Source organism: Grus americana, chromosome 2 (assembly GCF_028858705.1).
Source record: "Grus americana isolate bGruAme1 chromosome 2, bGruAme1.mat, whole genome shotgun sequence".
Taxonomy (NCBI): Eukaryota; Metazoa; Chordata; class Aves; order Gruiformes; family Gruidae; genus Grus; species Grus americana.
The window spans coordinates 136,769,801-136,793,589 of NC_072853.1; the positions used below are offsets into that span (position 1 = coordinate 136,769,801).

General features: G+C 39.4%; 2 protein-coding genes across 4 annotated transcripts in view; one reads left to right on the forward strand and one right to left on the reverse strand.

Annotated features, from left to right (window-relative positions):
• The window catches only part of BZW2 (basic leucine zipper and W2 domains 2), a 59,681-nt gene extending 59,479 nt beyond the window's left edge, over nucleotides 1-202 (reverse strand). Inside the window, exon 1 of the mRNA XM_054816317.1 lies at nucleotides 157-202. The gene's annotated coding sequence lies outside the window, so the exon portion shown is untranslated. The remainder of the gene's footprint in view (nucleotides 1-156) is intronic.
• On the forward strand, nucleotides 10-23,423 carry ANKMY2 (ankyrin repeat and MYND domain containing 2). 3 transcript variants are annotated; one of them, XM_054816311.1, is made up of 10 exons: nucleotides 10-248; nucleotides 2,677-2,741; nucleotides 10,351-10,489; nucleotides 12,352-12,450; nucleotides 14,630-14,790; nucleotides 15,895-16,109; nucleotides 17,181-17,316; nucleotides 19,144-19,272; nucleotides 19,698-19,839; nucleotides 20,116-23,423. In XM_054816311.1, exons 1-10 carry the CDS (start codon nucleotides 182-184, stop codon nucleotides 20,337-20,339), a joined length of 1,377 nt encoding a protein of 458 aa, XP_054672286.1. In that variant the 5' UTR covers nucleotides 10-181; the 3' UTR covers nucleotides 20,340-23,423. The 3 variants fall into 3 exon arrangements, with proteins under 3 accessions (XP_054672286.1, XP_054672288.1, XP_054672287.1); XM_054816313.1 differs by lacking the exon at nucleotides 2,677-2,741 and having other exon boundaries at nucleotides 109-248; XM_054816312.1 differs by lacking the exons at nucleotides 10-248; nucleotides 2,677-2,741 and adding an exon at nucleotides 2,749-2,996.
• Nucleotides 23,424-23,789: the final 366 nt, after the last annotated feature.

Here is a 23,789-nt window from a genome sequence, read left to right on the forward strand (position 1 = left end):
TGGGAGGAAGTCGCCATGAGGAGCGGGGTGGGGGTGGGCGCCGCTGGGTTCGCCGCGGGGAGGGGGTGCCTGGGGGGCGCTGCCGGGCCTGGGCAGTCGTTGCGACCGGGTTGAGCTTGCCTTGCCAGACGGCACCGCTTCGAGTGTCTGCCTTACCGTCGGCGGGAGGCAGAGGGGCGCGATGGCTCCTCCCAGGAGAGGTGACCTGAGCCCGGAGGAGAAGGACTTGCTGGGAGTGATCGCCACAGGTGAGCCTGGCGCGGCCTTCGCCCCTCCGCGGCGGTGGGCGGTAGTGCCGCCCCGGCGGGCCTGGCCCCGGTGCCTTCACCTCGTCGCGAGGCTGCCGCCGGCGCCCCTCTCGGCGGAGGCTGCGCACCGCTCTGTCCTGCCCCGCCGCCGTGGGCCGGGCCGTGTCGTGTCGCAGCTCCGTCGGGCCTCGTAGAGCCCAGGCGGCCCCCCGCCGCACCGGCCCCGCCGGTTGTACCCGAGGAATGTTTGCTTTCGCAGCCGCCGCCGCCGGCGTTAGTGGCGGCGGGCGAAGGGCAGGCCGCGGCCCCTCGTCGGGGGCGCTGGAGCCGTTACTGGCCGTGCTGGTGCGGGCTCCTCGGGTCGCCGTTCTCGGGGGCCGTGATATGGGCCTGCCTGCCTTCCAGCCCCCGCCTTTGGGCCCCGTCCCCCTTCTCCCCAGCGGAGAAAATGGCTGTTCCCCTGGAAGCGAGGGCAGGCTTCTCTCTCACACTGCCCGTACGTGGGACAGGCCTGTGTCAGCCAGGGAATGCGAAGGGGCCGCTTGCCAGGTGTGGAGAGGGTGCGCCGTGCTGTGCAGTTCAGGCTGGGGAAGCCCAGCTGTGAGGGTCTAACTCTGCCAAGGAAAGCTTATGCCTTTCTTGTGTGTATTCATATTAGTCATGGGCGTTGACATTTATCTATTGACTTGTGTTAATATGCTTAGAAAAAAAAAATGTTTTATTGGGAATAATCCAGTTTTTTAGCCTGTTACAAGTTTCCCTATGTGTTCTTGCCAAACTAGGATGTCCTTGCAGTCAGGACGTTCTTAAATTAACAGAACTTGAGCTTGTCCAGAGTATTGTGCACCTTCTATCCCTTTTACTGTTTTATTTTGTAAGCATTGCAGTTTCACCATGTTATGTGGTGTATATGCTTATTGCTGAGGGCCCTTCTGTCACGCTTGTCATAACAGTTGGATGTCACAGTCCAGCAACATGAATTTCCCACCCCTATCTGAACAGTTATACTCCAAACTGTATTTTGAAAATTCTGAATGATTCTTTGTTAGTTGGAGGTAAACTGAAAACACCTGATTGTACTCCATGCATTTCTGTATGTAGTTCTGAGGCAATTTGATCCCATATGAAATTTTATTTTTAGTTTTGGGGCTTCACTCTCCTTTATGTTAAGAAGTTTCTTTGTGTCGGAGACACAAGGACAGAACAGTTGGCGATGAGTTTACTGTGGATCAGAATCAGTTTGATTGACTCACTTTAAACAGAAGTTTCAGGGCTTCATCCTGCAGATGCTTCTGTCTAACTTTCCTGAAGCATCATGGGATAATTCAGGTTGGAAGGGATCTCAGGATCTCTTGGTCTCTAGGCCAACCTCCTGCTCAAAACAGGTCAGCTGTGAGGTCAAATGAGATTGCTCAGGTCTTTATCCGATCAAGCCTTGAAAACCTCCAAGGATGGAGACTGTACAGTGTCTCTGGGGAACATGTTTTGCTGCCTTACTGGGCTCACAGTGAAAATGTTTTTCCTTATATACAGTCTGAAGCTTCTTTTTCTTTCAACTTCTGCTTGTTGTCTCTTTGCTCCATTCCGCTTACCACTATGAACAGCCTGGTTCCAACTGTAAGCTCTAGCCAATTCTACAAGTCTGAAATCTATCAGTTTAGTGCCTTGTTTAGAAATCAAGGCAAAATTATGGCCTGTTTTTCCTTGCACAGATTTTTTTTCAGACTTCAGCCTACTTACGCATTTGGCAATTTTTAGAAAAGTTGGTGATCAACCTAGCTCAGTCCTTGTCCTTTCCACCTCAATTCTCTATTACTAAAGGCAAATTCCTTCCACTTTTCTGGACCTGGGAGGTGAAATGTTGCAAATTTCAAATTTAAACAGGAAGGGGATGTAACTACATTAAAGCATGTTTCATTCAGACCAGAAAAGTCTTTGAAATTGGATAATTCCCTTTTGTGAGAATTTAGATAGCTCTTTTAGACATACGGTGCTCCAGAAGAGGTCAAAGTACTCAATATGTTAAAATGCTCAGCATCATTTTACTCATTCAGAATTGTTCTGATGCAGTTTATGAAGAGACATATTAGGGTCCTGTTCTTGTATGTGTGTAGAGCAGTTACTTCACAAAAAATGGACGTTTGCTTCTAGTGCATGCTCTCAGACTACTCTTTGATGTTGTGGTTTCTTGGTTTTTAGCTTCTAGAACAGAGCGCTGTTCATTCCTAAGTCTCTTCACTAAGTGTGATTGATTTATTGGTGGATAGTCTACATTCCAAGTGGTTAATCTACAAAGATTTTGATTCTAATCAGGAATGGAATTGATCTTTTTCCTCTTGATTTCTTGATTCTCAATTTATTCCCTTTCTCCCCCCCCTTCTCTCTGTCTTTTTTTTTTTTTTTTTTTTTTTTTTTTTTTAAATTAAAGGAAACACCGAGGAGGCTGGAAGGCTACTGGGCAGCAAGAATGTCCGTGTCAATTGCTTGGATGAGGTACAGCAAAACCGTGCAAGCATTATGCTGGGTTTAGCAACGAAAATACTAGGTCTGAAGGCCTTCTTGTTAAATAACATTGCTATACAGACTCCTGGAAATCAGAGTTATTCTGAAGATACTTCCAGCCTGCAGCTGAATAATGAATCTTTGAAGAGCTCTTTTTCTTTTTAAGAAAGTTACTTAAAGTTACTTAAAGTGCTACACTGTTGGTGTTTTGTCTCAAGTTCCAGCATGAGCTTTGGTGTCTGTAAGGTAAGATAACCGCTGCAGCAAGACACATGGGGGTGCTCCCTGACTTTTTGTCACCTCCGCCAAACTGTAGTCCCTCTGCTTAGATAGCGGCAGACAGCGTGCGTAAAGAATACCTGTCCCCATCTCGCGCTTGCATCTCATCACCCAAAGCCTTATCTTTGTAGACCCATAAACTTACTCAGTGAGCAGCTAGGACAGAAGTGGAAAACACACTGTCTCTTGCAGAGGCAGATGTGTAGAAGGTAAAATTCTTAAGTGCTGCTGAAGATGGGAGGAAGTTTATGGAGAAAGGAACTTTGTGTGATGTTCACATCTGTTTCCCCTTTTTTTTTTTTTACAATGTTTTTCTAAAGCATGCAACATTAATTTGAAGTGTAACATGGAAGCAAAACTGTAATTGCCCAGCTTGCATGCCAGATCAATGTGTAATTTATCAATTTAAATGTCAGTTTGTGGTTTTTTTCCCTCAACTTTATAATTTCGTAGGATCACTGGGAAATTCAGGCTAGAAGGGACCTCAGAAGGTCTCTAGTTCAGCCTGCCACTCAAGGCAGCTTCAGCTTCAAGGTCAGATGAGGTTGCTCTGGGCTTTATCCTGTCTGTCCTTGGAAACTTCCAAGAATGGAGACTGCACAATCTTTCTGGGCAACTTGTTCCACTGACTTACTGTGCTTGCGATGGAAATGTTTTTCCCTTATCTCTGAACCTCTATTTCAACTTGCACGCATTGTCTCTTGCCCTCCTATCACCATAATTGAAGAGTTTGGCTTTGTCGTCTCGATGATCTTCCTGTAGGCACTGGCAGGCTGCTGTTGGGTCCCACCAAAGCCATCTCTTCTCCAGGCTGAACAAGCCAAGTTCCTGTGGCCTCTCTTCGGTGCACAAGTGCTAACGTTCCCGCCATGTCTTGATGGTACTCTGCTGAACTCGCTGCAGTTTATCCATGTCTTTGTTGGGCTGGAAGGCCCAAAAATTGGGCAGGGTATCGCACATGTGGTCTCATGAATGCTAAATGGAGGAAAATGATCACTTCATCTACTGGTCATGTTCCTGGAATATTGTTAGCCTTTTTTGTGCTGCCAACCAATCCATTTTCTGATTGTTTTTAAATACAGTTAAATATTTAAACCTTAATTTCTAATGCATGAATTTCAACAGTCTTCTGACAAACTAGTCAAACTAAGCTTTACAGTAAACTTTAGGAACCCAAGAAACAATGTAAGTATGTTTGCAAGTGCGTTTTATTGTATGGACTTTGAAAGCTTTTCTTTTAGTGTAATTTCTGAAGTAGTGCTGAACGACTGCACCCTTGATGTGATATTAGTGCAACATGCAGGATTCCTGTTGAAAGGATATGGCTTATTAATAGAAACCAAAACTGAGTTATGCCTCAGGCTATTGTTAAAGAAGTAGTATTAACAATACTGGCCTAATGTTCACATCTGACTAAATACACCCCAGGCACACAAGGCTTAAAAAGTTCATGCAATGGACTTCATGCAGTCTCCTTTTTATCCCCAAGAGTGGTGAGTAATGATGCATATTGAACAGGAAAGAGTTCAGATTTGTTTAGGATTCTTAATCCATCAGTCATCTCACGTCAGCTTTTAGAATTTTTCTGCTATAAACCATTTTCCCTTTAATGTGTTATTCTAATATCTGTACATAAACAGAGTGTGTGAAACCCAAGTTAAATGTTAGCTTCATCTGTTATTCAGTGTTGCCACAACTGGAGACTGCTTTGAATGCATTAGGTCTTATTTTCTTCTGCTGCTGCTTTAGCTGTTTATCCTGAAATTCACGTTATTATTTATATTGCTACTGTTACTCATTTTATTAATGTTAAGAAATGAGGAAACAGCCCTGAAAATCGAATGCTTAGATATTGAAATGGGATCAGAATTCACTTGGGAACTAAGAACTCATTTCCTTCCTTAAAGTCCTTTTTAAATGAGAGAATCCACAGAATGAGCACAGGTTTAATACAATTCTCGTGTCTATTTGTGCTGCAGCAAACATGCAGTCACAATTTAATAATTTCCACAGCCTGGAGGATCCACAGCATCCAGAAGCAGACTGTTACATGTTGCACTTCCGGACTGTAAAAAATAAACGCATAAGATGTGCCTTTAATTTTTTGTTTGATCATACATTCTAACTGCTCAGGTCTGCTTTCTTCTAGATTAGAAACTACTGACAATCAGCAATCTTTTCTCTATGTACCTTTAGACAAAGGCCAAGTCACATTTTAACATCTTCCAAATGTATTGACTTCTTAAGCATCGTGCTTAAAGTTATGTTTCTTCAGTAACTGAGCCATAATCATGGCTCTTCTCTGAATCTCTTCCAGTTGTTTCAGCATCTTCAAAAATGTAGGTGTGAGCTGGACACAGTATTTCAGCATTGCTTCTGCTGTTGTTACATATATTTAAAAAAAATCTCTAAGTCTATTTCTTCTCCTGCCCACGTGCCAAGACTGACTCACTCTTCACCTTCTCCTGTCTGCAGTGCTCTCCTAGGAGCGGTAGGTCACTTGAAAGCGGAATAAGACCTTTTTATTCAAATTTGTTTTACAGATGCCCATCTTCCAGAAGGTTGTAGATATCGAGCTGATACAGTCCTGTTTGTTCCCCAGCATCCTTTATGACCAAGTCAAATTTTTTGTTGTTGTTTCTTTGTGGATTTAGGTAATTGAAGAAAGGAATGGTTTTTAGGCTAAATCACTGTCTATGAAAACGAAGAACTAAATAGCTCTTCCACAAAACTTGTCTTTAACAGTTTGGCAGCTTTAAAACTTCAGGGGCATTTAAGCTCACATGTGCCGAAACATTAGGACAAATACATGGGCAATGGAAATGGATGCAAAATACACACAAATATATTTCATTTAAATGCACATTGCTTAGGTTTTGTCCTATTTTAGAGGGAATGGTTGCTAATTTGGAAACGTAGTGTGGAAGACAGCGTTCGGGAACTTTCTTTCCCCTGGGAATACAGAGCTTGTAAATAGTGTTGTGACTTCACGCTGCCAGTTTGCTGACTTCAACTCCATCTATTTGCAGCGTGTGGCAAAGATCTTTCAGATTATTACAGAAAGGCAGTCTAGAGGAACTACACGGGTTTTTAGCTCTGAAAGTTTCCTCCAGTCATGTCAATAGTTGAAGTTCCGAAGGAGCACTGTAGTGCTACATTCCTGTATTTTCTGCAGATCAAGCAGAGAGACTTGATCTGAAAAGGCTTCACAGTTTTTCTGTATTTAAAATAATTTTAAGGGCATTCATAATCTTATATACAGAACTATCATTTGGCATTAGCAGTATTACTTTTTTCCTCTAGTTTGGCAATTTAGCTGTTCACTTCAGTAATAAAATACATCTTTTGGAAACAGTCTGCTTCTGTATGCTAATTACAAAACTGAATACTTTCTGGGAATTACAGCAGCAGCCAGCTTACTAGTGTATGAGATATGTGCAGCTTTACTCAGACTGATTATGTTCAGTGGAGGGTTCTTCAGTTAATCTACCTTGCTATTCCAGTATGAACTTCCTGTGCCCGGATCCTTGGCCTTTACTGAGGAGAAAGAGTTCTGTCTTTTGATGTTTTTTATGTGGTATTTCAAAATACACAAACCAAAGAATATTCAACAGCTATTAAGAATTATCTGGTTTCAATGCAGGTCACTGACTGATGTAGATTTTAACTTTTCATCGCTGCAGATGAACAGAAAGATCATCAGAGGAATCTAATGTGTTGCATATGTGAAACCAAAAGCTCATCAGGGTGACTATAAAGGAGGAGACCTATAGCTATCATCAACGCTCACTGAACAGTATTTCATATTCTAATTAGTTCATACTTAACTATAGCTAAAATTTTTCATCCATGTATCTGCTGACTACCTTCCAAATCCTGCTTAGAAGTTTAAAATAAGTAAGGGCCATCTTATTCAAAAGCTTTAAGGGTGAAATTTTTAAAGGCTTTCATCCCATGAAAAGTCAAGACACATATTTCTAGACTAGCAGCATTCAGTATAATTTCTCTTAAAAGTCAGACATTTTTACAATCCAATTCCAAATAGCCACCAGAATGAGACTTAGTGAGTTGGTCTAATTTCAGTAGTGCTTTTCCTTTGTTTGCTCTTCTTTTTAGGAGAGTTGATTTCAAAGACATTCCACAATTGGTATTTCTGTGTTCCTTGTGGCACCTGTTCTTTTTTCATCATTTGTTTCTTTTTTAGTAACTTCCCAAATACTGTCTCTAATAAAACCCAAACCTACAGTCTATGCCTTTAGTTTGTAATGCTCTGAATTAACAGAACTGGTATAGTTGCCTGAATCAAACGAATAAAATAAGGCACTCTCCATGTTAATGTGGGGCTGGGTTCCTCATTGCAAAATGAGCTGGGAAAGAGAGAGCTGGATGCTTTAACACTCTCAGGCTGTCAGCATAGAAGTGTCCACAGCAGTTTTTCAGCTAGGGTTTTTACAGCCCTCTCCCTCTCTATTTAGGTAGCTGGTATTCACACATGCAATGTTGTGGTGTACCCCAATACCTGCTGAGGGAGCTGCTCCAGTGTGCTCCAGCCTGTGTGTGCCACATCTTGACCAGGTTTCCACAGTTGAGAGGAGGGGTGAAGTGAGCATGAGAAGTGTAAAGCACTGGGCATGTTGGGACCACTTGGATGCCTCTTTTATCTTCAGTAACGCAAATCTGTGTGGCTACTTCAGTAGCAAATCATCAGTGTGTTATCCACAGAACAGTGGCTTTTAAAAATATACGTGTATCATGTCTGTGCCCTTACACACTCAGCATGCATGTTTAAATGCTCACAACATACTCAGTTTTTCTGCCAAATATGCACAGGTCACTGGGATGCGAGATGGTCTGTGTATTTATTTTTTTTTGTTTGTCCTGACTCTTGTTCCCTTGCCACCCCTGCTCCCCACTTCCTGTGGTCAGCAAAGGTTGAGAAACAGGGTTGTTGAAAACTTCCTCCATAGTTCCTAGAAGGCAGAAGGTTGCTTTTCCAGTTTATTATCTTTATAAATTTGTTTTTATTCATCCTGTGGAAGCATATGTCTCCCAGGTGCTGAAGAGAGATAGTTTGACCTGCTTTCTTCTTCCCCCACTTCTGGTGGTAGAGCCCAACTCATCCCTGGTTCTGGGACTCACCTGCCCTTCCTGCCTCCCCACGTGCCCTTTTCTTCCCTTGCTGGCTGATTCAGCCCACTGACCTTGTAGTGTGCTGGGGTTTTTTTCTTCAACTGGCTTCTCCACCATGGCAGCATTAGGTCAATTTAGCTCTTGGAATCCAATCCCTCACTCCACTTTGGGTATATTTTCAACATCAGGAACTGGGAAGGGTGGTGTGTAATGGCTGGGCTGGCTGTGCCATGAGGCATAGCCCTGTTGCACCAGGGAGTCCTTGTTGGTTGATGAGCTGAAGAACCTGGTCAAGGGAGGTGCCAGGCCATTTCTAGAGGCACTGCAAACTCTATTCCCCTTGTACAGTCAGACATGCAAGGAATACTTAAAGCCCTGCAGAAGACAGGAGATGTTAATTTTGCTCCCTGTAAACTATGTAACATCCCTGCAAAGTAAACAAGAAACTGGGAAAGATTCTTTTTTGTTCTAGAGAATGAGGTTAAAAGACTGGATTTTTGGACAAAGGAATGTTACATACTAGCTGCTAGAAAATGGATTCTTCATCCTCTGTTCAATATTGGAAAAATAAATAATTTGTTTTGTCTGTATGCTTAATAAACTGTCTGCTGGTTTAGTCTTTTAAATATGTTGTATTGACAATCCAGATGTCATCTGTCAGAAAACAGACTGTTGCTGGACCTGTCTTGGATATTCAGCCTGAGAAGAGTATTTGCAGTCATTTTAGTTCTGCATAGGGACATAATACAGGATACCAAGCTTTTCCAGATAAGCTTGTGTCTAGCCTGTCCCTTTTTTGTTTGCTGTGAATGTGAAAGGCTGATAGTAATTTGACTTTGAGTAACCATTTTTTATTCTTTTCAGTTAGGATGGGGAATAATGAAAACATACTACTTTAAAATTGTTGTTATAATTTTAACTTTCCCAATTTCCCTCACTTTTAGGCATTTTTTAAAAATTATACCCATAAACATAACTGAATTAGGTTTTATTGTATCATAAATTGAAACAAAAAATATATTAAGGCTGAAACTGACAATTAGATTATTTCAGAGTATCACATTACCATGCATTTACAGAGCTGCAGTAGTGGTGTATATGAATGTATTCATGCACACAGCCTTAACCTGCAAAAAGAAGGAAGAAAATGCCATTTTGTCTTCCTTCAGGGACAAACTAAAGCACGCTCCCATGTATTAAGTGCTGGAGAATGTTCTTGGGCAATTACTATGTCTTGGCTGATAACGTGAATCCTGACTTGACGTTAAGTGAAAATAAACAACGTACTGGAAAAAGCATATCAAATTCTAAAAATGAGATGTCATGCAATTTTCTCAAACAGAAATGTGCTTCTCCCTGCCCTTTGAGAGGGAGAGAGCCTGCACTAACAATTCACCCAAGTTCTGAAAATTCCCTCCCCCCCAGGCTTTGCCCAGGTTTGCTTTTATAATTACACCAGTGCAACTCTAATAAAACCTCGGTGCCTCCCTTGCTGAAGCTAATCCTGTTTGCACTGGTGTAGTTTATCAAAAGGCAAGGTTTGAGACTGTGTGGTTGTTAAAGTCTAGTTGGAGCTGTGTGTCTTTACAAGGGCTGTCAGAGCTCTGGCTGATGTAAGATCACAGACACAATACCAAAAGGGTGGATAAGTGGGAGAGAGGAGGTTAGCACAATTACCAGTAATCATGACTAAAAAGGAGCAAGATGGGTTTCAGAAACTGCAGATCTTCATAATGGTAAAACTAACAACAGCCTATTCCCAGTTTTCTTGTTGCTTATTATATAATGCAGGGGGAAAGTAATAACTTAGGAACCTGACAAATTTTATAAAAACAAGCTTCTCCTGCTGGCAGAAGCATTAGTTCTCTTTAACACTAATGTCTTATACAAAAGGCGAATGACAGATTTGCATTAAATGGGGGTTTTTTTATTCACCACTGGTCTGTTTTCATATATATAGCACAGCATAATCAGAAAAGTGACATGGAAATGGAAAATCTGCATCTTAGTAACCGTATTTTTTCATCAAGATTTTGTGAGCTTTTTTGTTGTTACTAACAAATATTACGTGAGGCTTTGGTAGTTATACTGAATATGTGTGTAGTAGTGAAAATTATCAATAGTAGGAGGAGATCAAGAGATATAATGAATTCTTTTTTGTATGCTTCTTCCTTCATTTTTCTTTTGCTAGCATGGCATGACCCCCCTAATGCATGCAGCGTACAAAGGGAAAGTAGACATGTGCAGGTTGCTCTTGCGACACGGAGCTGATGTTAACTGCAATGAACATGAGCATGGATATACCGCCTTGATGTTTGCTGGACTTTCAGGTAACTAATTACTAAACTTAGATCACTGATTTTTATGACACTGCTGAGTACAATTTGCCATAAATTAATAAAGAAAAATGTTGGTGTGTTTTTGTTATTCAGATTTACTATTACGTGAACCATGTGAATATGTCAAGACCAGTAGAGTCATCAGGAGAGCTACTGTTAGGCTTGGGATCTTTTTTCATATAAAAATTGATTTTGTTCAGCATTTTGAGTCATATAGTCTACCTGTACTTTGTTCTGTTACAGATCTCAAAATTGAGTGTCCTGTGACAGTTTTCTTGTGCAGTGGGATACATTCTGTTTAATTATACTGTGTTATACTGAAAAAGATGCTGCACTAAACTGCTTTTTTTAGGACTACAGTAGCTTTTAGTGATATTTGAGGTTTGTCAAATCAACCCAGTATTTTTCAAATTTTGCCTTTGTCCTACATTATTTTTGCAATTATCTTGTGGGCTTTAAAAAATGTATTTAGTAAGTTTTAAAAACATGTTTTCTCACATTAATTTTCACTCTACTCTTTTTTTTTTTAATGAGAGTGCTTATAGCTGTATGTATCTTCTTCTGTCTGAGGTGGTGGTTTGCAGCTTTCCTCTTGCTATTCTTTTTCCATGATGAAAGGAACAATTATTTCCTTGAGTGAGAAAAAGACACTACATTAAAAAAAACATTGTTTCTTCTGGAGAAAAGACTATATTTGGGAATATTAGGTTATTTTAAGTCTCTTCTTTACCAGGCCACTTAAGTATTCCCAAAAAGGAGATTCTAGGGAAGTAAGATTTCTTACTAGGTAGAGTTTAAACTCTGCCTTCTTTCATCATAAGTATAAAAAAAAAAAATGGCGTATGTGTGTATATGAAACCTTAACTGGATCATCAGATTTCTTTTCTGCTGAAACTTTGGCAAAAAGATGTGGGAAATTTCTGCGTTCTGTGGCATTGAGCAATATCAGAGCTGCAGCAGATAGATGGGAACAAACTCAGAGGTTGGTAAATGACTGCAGCTTTATGGAAAATGCTGGATTTTTACCATTTTCTTGCAGCTGAGCTTTTAACCTGTCATCCTGGGTGTGAATGCTACTGAATGTTGACTTTAAGGTCTGTTATCTGTGAGTGCAAAAGCTACATGAGCACTACTCATGCAATGCTTTTGTTATTGAATCAGAAACATTCACTTCCATCCAACACCCCCTTCTTTCTTTATATTCACTTTTCTGTACCTAGCATATGCACAAAACCTGATAAAGTAGAATACCTTTGAAAGCAGAACCAGCACGAGTGGTGACAAGTGTCCTGATTAGTCTCTGAAGGGCACCAATTAAGTCATCTAATCTTCCCATCAAATTTTAGCTTCATTTTACTTGGTATTTAGCCCAGTCTGAACACCCAGTTCCCGCTGTGGAGAAAGGAACAATCTGTTCTCTTCTCTGTGCTCCTGCTACATAATAGTACTGGATTTGTTTTTCTTCTTAGAATAGCAAATGTTGAAGTGTCAAACTAGATTAGTAGAATTTGCTTCTATACTGCTATCCAGAGGGACCAAGCTCTAGTGTACTTACATGCATATGACTCCCATAAGCTCCACAGGGAGCTGAATGTGCATTACAGAGAGCAGTTACAGCCTGCCTGAATTTAGTTTGTACTTTTCATTTGACCCTCTGGAACCATAAATAAGGAGGCAGCACTGTGCCTTTCTCTTAATCTGTTCTTAAAATAATGACATTAAGAACATTAATTTCCCTCAGTGTTATTCCTGGCCTTTAAGAAATTCACCCCTTGGTTTTCTGCAACATAAAGAATGACAAGTTCTGGTTTGTTCTCTCTCATTCCCCATATCTTCCCCCCCTCCAAATTCAGGAAACAAAGAAATCACCTGGATGATGTTAGAGGCTGGAGCAGAGACTGATGTTGTCAACTCTGTGGGGAGGACAGCGGCCCAGATGGCTGCTTTTGTGGGTAAGGAGAAAGTCTATTATCATTTCCTAAATTCCTAAAGAAGTAAAATGTTAGGTTCTGATGCTTTTTGTTGGAGAAACATTATTTAATGATCTGCTCTGAACTGACACAGTTGTTTGGCTTTTTTTTCCACATCTCATCCTGTAACAGAGTCAATTTATGTTCTGTTCCCATGCTTTGTTTCATAAAAGCACAAGTGATCTTATCGGTAAGAATAGATGCTGCTGTTCTCCAAGTGGGCAAGAATTTGCTGTGACATCACTTTTCAAATAGGAAGCTGGTAACATTTGAGGTGTCTGAAGTGCAGTACAAAGTGCATAATTGGCACTTCCTTTGTGGGAAGGAATGAACATAGTGGTAGGAGTCAGGAACTCTCACCTGAGCTCTGCCACCAAGCAGCATGCTGTGTGCTAGCGGGGAGTCACCCCCTGCTCTCGCCCTCTGTATGTGGGACAGGGAGAAGTCTTGGAACCTGCTCTGAGGTAGTCACTACTTAGTGACCTAAGCTTGACCAGAACAAGAGAAAAGATTTGTTGTTCCAGTGCGCTGTGTGATCCTGGGCAAAACATGTAACTAGGCTTTTCTCCGTTGTTATGTTTCTTTTTCTTGCCTTTTTTTTTTTTTTCTAAACCATTTTTACTTCTTTACCTGTCTTGACAGCGCTGGGAGAGTCCTAGATTAACATTCCCAAATATACCACTTTTTCTCTATTTCTAGCAGGGATGCATGATGACATATTACCAGAAAAAGTGGAGTCATTTTAAAGACTCGGCTATTGCTGGCCAGATGACCTTCTGTGGCTTCTCACAGAAGCCACCCCTGTAGCCCCCCCGCTACCAAAACCTTGCCACACAAACCCCACACACCTTCCCAAGAAACAAACATGAGGACCTGTATTTTCACTTCAACACAACCTTCTCGTATTGTTTAAATGTCTGAGCACTCTCTTGCAAGTCCATTGGGTGTTCTGGATTCAAGAGCCTACCTTGCCATTTAGATTTACTTCCTTGAATAGTGAGTTAGTGCAGTTTCAATTTCAACCATATCTTATTCTGGTCTTTTAAAGAGGAGAAGATTGACATTGCTCACTTGAGATTCAAGCAGCAAAACCTTAACTATTCACTTAATATGTCAGAGAAGTCCACTCCTGTTAATTATACTTTGGATTTGGAGAATCTTTTCCAATGTGATGCTGAATTATTAGTGAATGGGGAATGTTATCTCCAACATGATTTTGGAGAATTCTTGTTTTAAATCTCATCATGTCACCAAGATTGAATAAATATTTTCAGGCATACTGAGATACGCTACTCTGTAAAAGTCTGAACATTGGAATCCATTCCTGTTCTTTTTTATTCTCTGTCCAATCAACATTAATTCATCTGTCTGTGTGTGGGAAGTGAGGATACTTCTTCCCCTGTCATTTGTCTTACACTGTGCTCTATTAGCTTAGAACAGTCTCTTCTAAAACAGTGGAGGGTTTTAAATGCTGGAATTTGGTTGGCTGTGTTGTCTTCTACTGATTAATAGGATTAGTGCCAAGATAAATCAGTCAGATTAAAGGATGTGGTCTTGAACTAGAGAAGCTAAATTTTACTTTCCCTTTAGCCCAGTAATCCATCATATTGTCAGATGTAGAAAACAAGAAGGGGCTGTAATTTCTCTCATCTTGTTACTTTCATCACATGACATGACAGGTTTTTTTTTTTTAATTTTAAGCATGTTCTGTTCTTATAATTTCTCTTGCTTTAGGTTAATACACTACAATCTGTTTCAGGTCTGAAAACTTGTAAATCCCAACGCAAATGCCATGAATTTTTTAAATTACAAAGCAGAGAGAACTTCTCTTGAGAAATTTTAACATCAGTATGAGATTACTAGTATAGTATAACTTTGAGGACAAATACTTAGTCTCTTAGTTTTGGCTTACCAGGGAAGGGGATAGAGTTCTCAAAATGAAATTTCATGAAGTCATTTCCTGCTGGGAGTCAGTAAGGTACACTTACTGATGTAAAAGAATGGCAAGAGTTGCCTGTCACCACTGCAAAGCACATCATGCTAAGCTCCTTTGTGGGTAATTCTCACCTGTATTGCTTATATTAGATTTGGGGTTAGGTGTTCTGTTTTATTATTATTTAATTTCATTGGTGTTTTTGGTTTTTTTCTTGTGTGCCTTTAGGTCAACACGACTGTGTGACTGTCATCAACAACTTCTTTCCACGTGAAAGGCTGGACTACTATACTAAACCACAAGGCTTAGATAAAGAACCAAAACTGCCAGTAAAATTAGCTGGGCCTCTACATAAAATTATTACTACTACTAACATGCATCCTGTTAAGGTGAGGTAATAAATAAATTGTATATGTCTGTTGGCATGGGAACTGTTTCTTTATGTCAGAAAGCATTCAGCTTTTCCAAGTCCAACTGAGATCAAAAGCATTATCCACTAATTCAGATGCTTCTGAAAATGAGAAAGAATCAGGCTCAACATTTAGACCTCATTCAAAAATAAAGCTATTTCAGTGTTTATGTACACCAGAATCTTAGACTAACACCTTGAAGCAGAGAGATTCTTATTTTTTGCATCAATAACCATAAATAACTTTCTTTTTTGGCTTTCTTTTTTTCCTAGCCCCACTTGAAGTGGAAACATAAAACAATTTCCTATCTTAACAAAATCTCATTGTTCTCTCAATGCTTGTCTCAGCATGTATCATCCTACCTTCATCACTAGTTCACCATAGTAACACCTACTGCTGCTGCTGTTTCTGGAAGTATGGGCAAGAGATGTCTATTTTTACCTCCTGTATATTTGTTGAAAATAATGTCTTTTATGGTTTGAGAAATTAATACACCTAAATTCAAAGACAGGTGCCTTGGGCTTGCCAAAGTCAGGAATTTGTCAACAGTTACCAACCAGGTATCTGTGGCACATACAAACAGTAACGCACCAGTGGCAGCTAATTTAGTGAGTAGAGTATACAGTTTCCTCATAAAAAGGTTAGTTCAGTGCTTTACTAGTCCACCTGAAGTACTCCAAGACTACGTGAGTTTGATGTGTTCTGTGAAGCTGCTTAAATTCATACACATCCAGTTTGATTTAAGTCTTCAGAAGCAAAGAGATTTTAGGATGGTGCGTGTAACTCTTTTGAAATGGTTTTGATTCTTCAGGTTCTTATTCTGAAAAAATCCTTGTTATTTCTAATACCAGTCTTAATTGTAAATGTTTCTTGCATGGGAATTGTGAATTACAGTATACTAAATAATAATACCAAATAATGACTGAAAACAGAAGGGGAAGACTGCCTGAGATGGAAGTAGAGGAATATTAGAAACTCCGCTGAAATTTAGCTACAATGAGCTATATAACCTGTAATGCTAGTGCACAAGTTTAAAGTTATTAGTTCCTAATTGGATTACATTTTCTTCAATCTTTCTCATAGATTGTGTTGCTGGTAAAAGAGAACCCTCTATTGGCCGAAGTAGAAGCACTGCAGAAATGTTACAGGGTTCTGGATCTAATTTGCGAGAAGTGCATGAAACAGAAAGATATGAATGAAGTACTTGCTATGAAAATGCACTACATCAGTTGCATCTTCCAGAAATGTATCACATTCTTAAATGAGCGAGAGGATAAACTAGATGGATTTATCAAAAGGTACGTATGTCTACAGAGAGATCTGAAGGCACATATATGAACCAGCTTTACAGATATCAGAAAAAGACAACTGTAGTAATAGATTGGATTGTCATGGATAGAGGCTATGCCAAGTAAATTTTTAAATAATCCCAGCTGCAGTCACTTCAGGGTGGTGCAGACTCCCTTTTCTCTGTCTGAAGTGGAGTTGTCCTTTCCTGGGGTGCAAAGGAGATGGCAAATGAAGTGGCAGAGAGCAACACGTGGTGGAGAAAAAGGGGAGTGATAGCCTTGAAAAAATAATTTCTCAGTGTCTGATATGGATCACCTGGGAACATTTCTCTTGCTATTTTGCTCTAGCAGTCATACAGGGTGAGATTTTTTTTTCAAAAACACTTAAGCAACTGAGAACTACAAATCCCACTGGCTCTGGATGAGACTTGGACTCTTAAATCACTTAGATCTTCAGAACCTACTCAGAGTTACAAAACCAGCTGCCTGATCTTAAGTATCAAAGCAAGTGGCCTGACTTTTAGAGGGATCACTTTCCCCATAGACCTCCGTGGATTTCTGTGATACTGAAAATAAATTACGAAGTCAGCTTTCACATACTGAAATCAAATAGTTCATCAGTGAACCACATAAAAAAGTAGGAGCCAACCGGATAGATAAGAGGCATCAGGACTTAACATGTTATTAAACATAAGTAAAGCAGAATTTGTATTTTAAAGTATTGTGCATTCTTCAGTGTTTATTTTTACAAGGCTCATTTTTAAACACAACAAAGCATTTTGCTACTTCAGTCTGATGTAGATACTAGTCTAGCTGTAGGTGATTCTTTGCGTGGTTGAATTAGTAAGTAGTGGTTTCAGAGCATACATTTAGTTATTTTATATTTCGTAATGATTGTGCATTAGAATAAAGATAATTTTGTTTGCATTTTATACACTTTAACGTATGAAGTTGCCAGATTCTTTTGAATTTTAATTCTTCTCTAAAATTTGAAAGAGGACAGAGTACAGCATGCTGTGCATTTGTTCTTGAACATTTACTATGTGATTTCTTATTTGATTTTGGTTTTAAAAAATGTAGTCTCTTGAAAGGGAGAGATAAAGATGGTTTTCCTGTATATCAAGAGAAGCTAATTCGAGAAAGTATCCGAAAGTTTCCTTACTGTGAAGCTACGTTGCTCCAGCAGCTCGTGAGAAGTATTGCTCCTGTTGAAATAGTAAGTTTTTCCTGTCAAGAAAATACTTTCTAAGCAACTTGCATAGTAAATTCAGTTTAAACTAAGCCATCTTTCTGGTCTCAGCTTCTGCAACGTGTTAGATTAAACAAAGGTTTTTGGTGTCCCTTAACTCTCTGGCAAACTGGAATTTTATTTTACATATTGCAGGAAAACGCTCTAAAATACTTCAACCTGTGCCCATAATGAATGCTTAAATACCTCAGCTTTTAAAGAAAATTGAAACAATTTGTTTCTGTATCAAAGCTTTCTTTTCCTACTCTGGAGTGTCTATTAAGTTTTTCTTTGCCATTTTGCTTTTACAAATTGTAAATGCAGACACAGACAAAACCCATTTTGCACTCTTTTTTCACAATGTCTAAATTCAATTTAAGATCAAATCATTCCCTACATTTAATGCATTCGTTATTTCTAGTGCACACAAAAAGTTGGTAATGTATGATGGTAGAAAAAGGGAGAGCATTCTGTGAAGCTCTTTTTATCACAGGGAGAAGCAAGATGATGCAATACAGAACAAAATGTGTATCTAAATTAGGAAATCAAAATTACAAGTAAAAAATCTGACTTCAGTTTTCCTCATATGCCTTTGCTAACACACTCTTCATTATAGTACTATTTCATTAGTTCATAATAAATCTTAGACAAGAGTTACTATTCTTTTTTAAGAATGTTCTCTCTGGTCTCTGAGAGCTAGATGTTTTACGTGCTAACACTGGGGAAGCGGAACAGTTTTGTGACGTGTTTGGATTATGCTGAGTGAATTAAAAATAGCCTCCATCTTAAGTGGCTCCAGTCTACTAAAATGTCCTGAGGCTTAATACAATCCCTGCTGTTTGCCTAAGCCAGAAAAATAAACACAGTTTGAAAACATAAGCCATTGTGATGCATTAAGACTTGCTTTACAGTAAACATTTTCCTTCCTGTCCCTTTTTTCTTAGAACTTGCAGTCTTTTCTGCCTTCTTCCTTCAAAGAAATACGGTTTGTTACACTGGATTTCTGTCCCTTATGCAGAACTGGGAAGGACGAGATGCTATAAATTTTTAATTGCCTGGAAGCCCTTGACCTTTGGCATGCACAATTACTGGGATTCAGTCTGGGCATCTCAGTATTGTCGTAGTAGTTATCATTGTGCATATTCCTTGGTAGTCTAACACTTTAAGGATTTACTTAGTGCTGGAGCAACTTGGCATTTTTTTCCTCTGATGTTTAGCTCATTACCCAAAAAAATAGTCTTAATTTATGGGTACCAGTAAAATATACTAAACCTTGCTGTTTCTATGGCATGGGAAAGACGCTGCAAATAATATCTAAATAATAATATGCAAATAATTGTTTGGAAGATTCTGAGTTCTGACATTTGGCCTGTAGTATCTCAGTACACTGAGAACAATAGGTATCGGTGACAAGTAAAATATCTTCCTGTGTGCCACCGCAGAGACTAATCTGCAAATACCCACTGCACATGATCTACAAACAGTGATAGCGTGTAAAGAACACTGAGTTCATTAATAGTATTATTAATAATTTACAGAGTAAAAAACTATAACTTTTATCCTCCCTTCCACAGAAGCTAAGGACTAAGTTAACTTTCTATATAAAACTCCATCTAACCATATAAACATGAAGTTGGGCATCTTAGTTGAAGTTCAATGATTTAGTTTTATGTTCTTGCTGCTGCAGCATCTTGAGCGTGACTGCAGCTGGCCACTTGGAAGCTTGCATTGCCGCTTTTGTTTTTCTCTTGCGTGTCCCTCTCCGTGACAGTGTCGTGTTTTAACCTCATCACCACCTCTTGTCTTACCTTTCAGGGTTCTGACCCTACAGCTTTTTCTGTACTCACACAAGCTATCACTGGCCAAGTGGGTTTTGTGGATGCTGAATTCTGTACAACTTGTGGGGGAAAGGGAGCAGACAAAAGATGTTCAGTATGTAAAATGGTAAGAATCCATAAATAGTTATAATGAATCACAAAAAGTAGTGCCACTGAGGTGCTGAGCATTTTGAATGCTTGACTGTTTACCATGTAGACTTAGGAGGAATGGCATGTGTGCCTGCACTGAAAATGTGCAAGCCATCTGCTTCTGGGAGAGATGCCTGAAATTCAGAAGTAGGAGTACTTGGATTTCCAAGTGTGCATGTTTAAGAATTAAGAAAGTAAAATTTCTGTATGTATAGAGTTAACAAACTATTCTTTATAGAGTTTTATATAGGTTAGAATCACTCAATATGACCTTACAAATTGCTTAAAAATACCATTAAGTAATATACATAGAGAGATTTAACTTGGTACACTAAGAAATACAAGAATATTGTGTATTTTTTTACTATATAAAGATGAGTTGATAGCTCTGGTAATTTTCAGGTGATGTACTGCGACCAGAACTGCCAGAAAATACACTGGTTTACCCACAAAAAAGTCTGCAAGACCCTGAAGGAAATTCATGAAAAACAAGAACTAGAAGCTGCCAAAGAAAAAAGGAGACAAGAAAAAAAGCAAAAGAAAGGTTAGGATCTATAGTTTGCTTGCTGAAACTAATGCTGCGTTAACTGCACCACAAGGAACAGTAGTAACAGGACTTAAAATGTGTAACAGCTGAGTAATCTTACACCAACTTAGGCAGAACTCTAGCATCTTAGGTCTTTTTGATGAAGCTTGGTTAAATTAATCACTTTTGTAATTGATGCAACATTTCCTAGTGTTTATTATTTTTCAGTAATAGGAATGTTTGCTTGCAGATGAGTTCAGTGTTTTCTGATGATGAGATTTCTCTTTTGTTTAGACGAAGTGCAACTAGTAGAGGGTAGTTCTACAAGTGAAGAAGCATCAGATCCTGGTCCAGATGCTACTGAAGAAGTGAATCCAAATCATGCTATTGATGGAACAGAAGACCCTGAATTTATCAAAGAGACCGAGGCACTAGTCCTGCAGCCTGAAAGTCCGCTGGAAAGTGATGCTGGTTTAGCTGACATTGCTCTTCAAAAAGTTCAGGATGTGGAGGAGTAAGAAGAGGGTAGGAAGGCACTAAGAGTTCTGGCTGTGTCCCTGTACCTGAAGGGTCCTAAAGAATTTTTTATGCTGACCATGTCTGAGTTCTCACAGCACGGCTTATGCAAGGCTCCCTATGAAAGACAGCATGTCTCTTTTCATCATGAGAGGAAATACTGGCTAATTTCTCTATAAATACTTCCACTTCTCTTGTAGATTGTCAAATAGATATTTATTTGATAAAAACTAGAGTGGCATAGATCCATCTGTATGTATACCAACAGCAAGCATAGCAAAAATCTATGAGTATCTGTGGTTAACCAGCCACTTAGTGAAAAATTTGGATCTAGATTATTCTAGATTCATTCCAGAATCTCAAAACTATTTTAATTGTAATTTAAATATTTTTTTCTGCAAGTACGCAGAACTGCAGTTAAAAGCATTGGAAAGCCAACTGTTAAATTGCTTTTTTACACCACTTTATGAAGCTTTACTGAAGGAATTCAGTAGCAGTTAAGTTTCTGAAGATACTCATCTGAATTCTCAACTATTCTTGGCATTAAATATTTTTCACTAGTGAGTACACAACAATAATGTCTATTTTGCAGCAATTTTATTAAATGATACTGCAGTTTCAGATGTCTCGAAGCTGACTGTGAAACGTGGGTTTCAACAGAATTTTTTCACTGTTGGTTTGGTCAAAAATATTCCACGTTTGTCAAAGTCTAATGAAGGGAAGACCAGAATGATTTAAAATACTTTGACAAGAATCATGGTTTCTAAATTTCAGCTTTCAGGTAATGGTGCCTTAGAGCACACTGGGATGTTACTTATGAATTATTTCATAAACATAAAAGATGCTTAGTATTGCTCATGCTGAACCTGGTCACAGTGAATTAAATGGGAAAATTCATGTGTGCATTGATACAACAAGGATTTCACTTGGGCTTTCAGTTAAATACCACGTCTAGAAAATAGCTTCCCACAGCTGTGCTGCTTTCACTCAGATTTACTACCATGTCTCCTGAAATCAGTGGGAATGCCACAACTGAAAATATCACTTGCTGCAGAAGGATGGCAAAATTTGAGATTCTGTAATTGGATGAATAACTGGTGTTTTGAACATAGCAATATCCTTCAGCTTAGAGGAATAAGGACCATCCTTGAAACAGAGAAAAAATGCTATTAGTTTTTTAATATTTAATATATTGAAAGTTTTTCTTTAATATTCTGAAAACTAAGAGTGAGGATACATAAATGCACCTGTGCAGGGAACACACCTATGTTTTAATTTCAAGGATTAGAAGAATAAATCATGAAGAATAAAGGGAAGTTATTTAAAAGAAGGGAGCTGACTGGCAATTCTTGTTTACTGCATCTGTTAATGCCTGTCAGGACATAAGGTGACATTCACATTGGACATGCATGAGCCTCCTGTAGCTCGGGTGTACAAGTTTGATTTCATGACAACTGGCAAGAGATGCATGCCTGGAACTTAGATGTGGAGTCACGACATAGTCATTGTGCAGTCTTGGATCTGGCAATACAGAAGCGCTGCTGGCTCCCTGTTCCACGTGTAGCATTTGGGGCTCGCTGGGATGTGTTGCTCTTCAAGGTTTCTCTGAAAACACAAGCCCTTTAGGACAAATGATTCACGATTTCAGAAGCGTTGTAAAACTCACGGCACAAATCCACGTTTCTGCCAGCCAGCGCTTTTTCTTGATGAAGAAAAGCCCAAGCAATAGGAGAAGATCTGAACATTGGAAATAGGTGTGAAGTGTGGGATCACAGATTATGCAGTTGTGTTCTCATCCTAACTCAAAAACGCTTCCCAGTCAGTATGAGCAGAGGCTGCCACTTCTCTCTCTTTGCACTGCATCTCGGAGGGGAGCCACTGCAATCCAAGTTACGGTCCTGGTGCACGCTGTTGCTCCACAGCTACCACTGCCCCCCTCAGCTTGAGCTCTGCTGTTGGAAGATTGTGGTTGGTAGGTCCTGCATAAACTTGGGGCAATGACTAGCTCTTGCATAACCATGAATTGGAGGAAACATCTCATGTGACGTTACTTATAAGAAACCTAAAGGAGAATGAAAATTCTTATGCAGTGGACTGATTCCTTAAGCAAGGTTTTGAGTGAGAAGACAGCTGTGGAGTGCAAAGCCAACAGACACACTCCAGCCCCTTCAAGGGTGTGTGATTTCCCCTCCTCTAGGAAACAGAATTCTCACTTCTCCAGCTGTTTTGCTAGCTATAAGAACATAGCAGCTGTGAATCTGTCTAGCCTGCTTCATCACAGCTCTTGCTCCCTAGTTTGCTTTTAGGCTAAGTGTTTTTTTCATATCTATTCTGTCTTCTACGGTTTTCTTCACCTTGGGAAATCTGATTGAATTAAGAATATACAAAAGCTGTTAAAACTATCTGAGCATATCTTCTAGTGAACCAAATATTGCACGTTCAAATCACTGTAGATCTTTGCGGGTAGATTTTCAAGGGTTTTCTTCATCTAACTAAAGGGAATTCTCAGCAAAATTTGAAATTACCTTTGTAATTTGAGTATTTCTTCATATATAAATGGCTAATGTTACTCCTTTTTTCACGAATGGCTGTAAAAGAGACTCAAAACTTTTTCCAAAGCTCAAACAGATGAATGCACGGAAAGCGCTGCCTTTTAACTGGGGGGACGTGTTGGCAGTCAGCGATTCTGCTGACTGGTGACTTGTTGGCCAGCATCCAACATTTACAAACCAAAAATGTGAACAGGTAGCAAAAGTTAGAATGAAGAGCTGCTGGATGCTATGGTAGGGGCTTTTCGGTTTAATCTGTGCGTTCCTGGGATACTTGTGTGCAATGGTGGGAGGGCCAAAAAATATAAGAGGGTTTTGATGGACTTTTTACCATCAAAGATTATATATGTATAAATTCAATCATTGTCTTCTCTGAGCCCACCTATATGCTAAAAAAGATTACAAGAAGTCATGTTAAAATTCTTTAACAGCTACTCCTGTAAAATGTATATTTTCTTTTCAACATCTGTATTCTTTGGGGTAAACGTTAAATTAGTTGTTCAAAAAGATTCTGTAATAAAATTCATTATGTTGAAACATTGCATTGCAGCATTCTCTGAGCAGAAAACCGAAACAATTCTTCATTTCACTTTAATTTTTCTTTAATCAAAAGAAAACAGGGGCAGAAAAATATTCCAAGCCAGAAATACTGTGCCTCTAATTTCATCCCCAAAACTTGAAATCAATGAGATTTACTCTGAAATGACATTGCTTCATTGCTTACTACCGTAGTCCAGCTCCAAGTGGGATTTAGTCTGCTTTCAGAGAAACTCTCTTAAATTCAGCCTTTTCTGTGTTTATTATGACATGTAAAATCTACAGCTTCTGGGATTGTGAAATTTCTGCTCTGAAATGATTATGTCATAGCATCCATGAGCACAGTCAGCTGTGAGAGTTCAAAAG

What these genes read in the sequence shown, in the direction of transcription:
- ANKMY2 (XM_054816311.1), top strand. Translation starts at nt 182, where the DNA reads ATGGCTCCTCCCAGGAGAGGTGACCTGAGCCCGGAGGAGAAGGACTTG. An exon ending in GCTGGGAGTGATCGCCACAG is followed by an intron (nt 249 to 2,676) that starts GTGAGCCTGGCG and finishes TTTAAATTAAAG; the next exon opens with GAAACACCGAGGAGGCTGGA. An exon ending in CTAGATGGATTTATCAAAAG is followed by an intron (nt 16,110 to 17,180) that starts GTACGTATGTCT and finishes TAAAAAATGTAG; the next exon opens with TCTCTTGAAAGGGAGAGATA.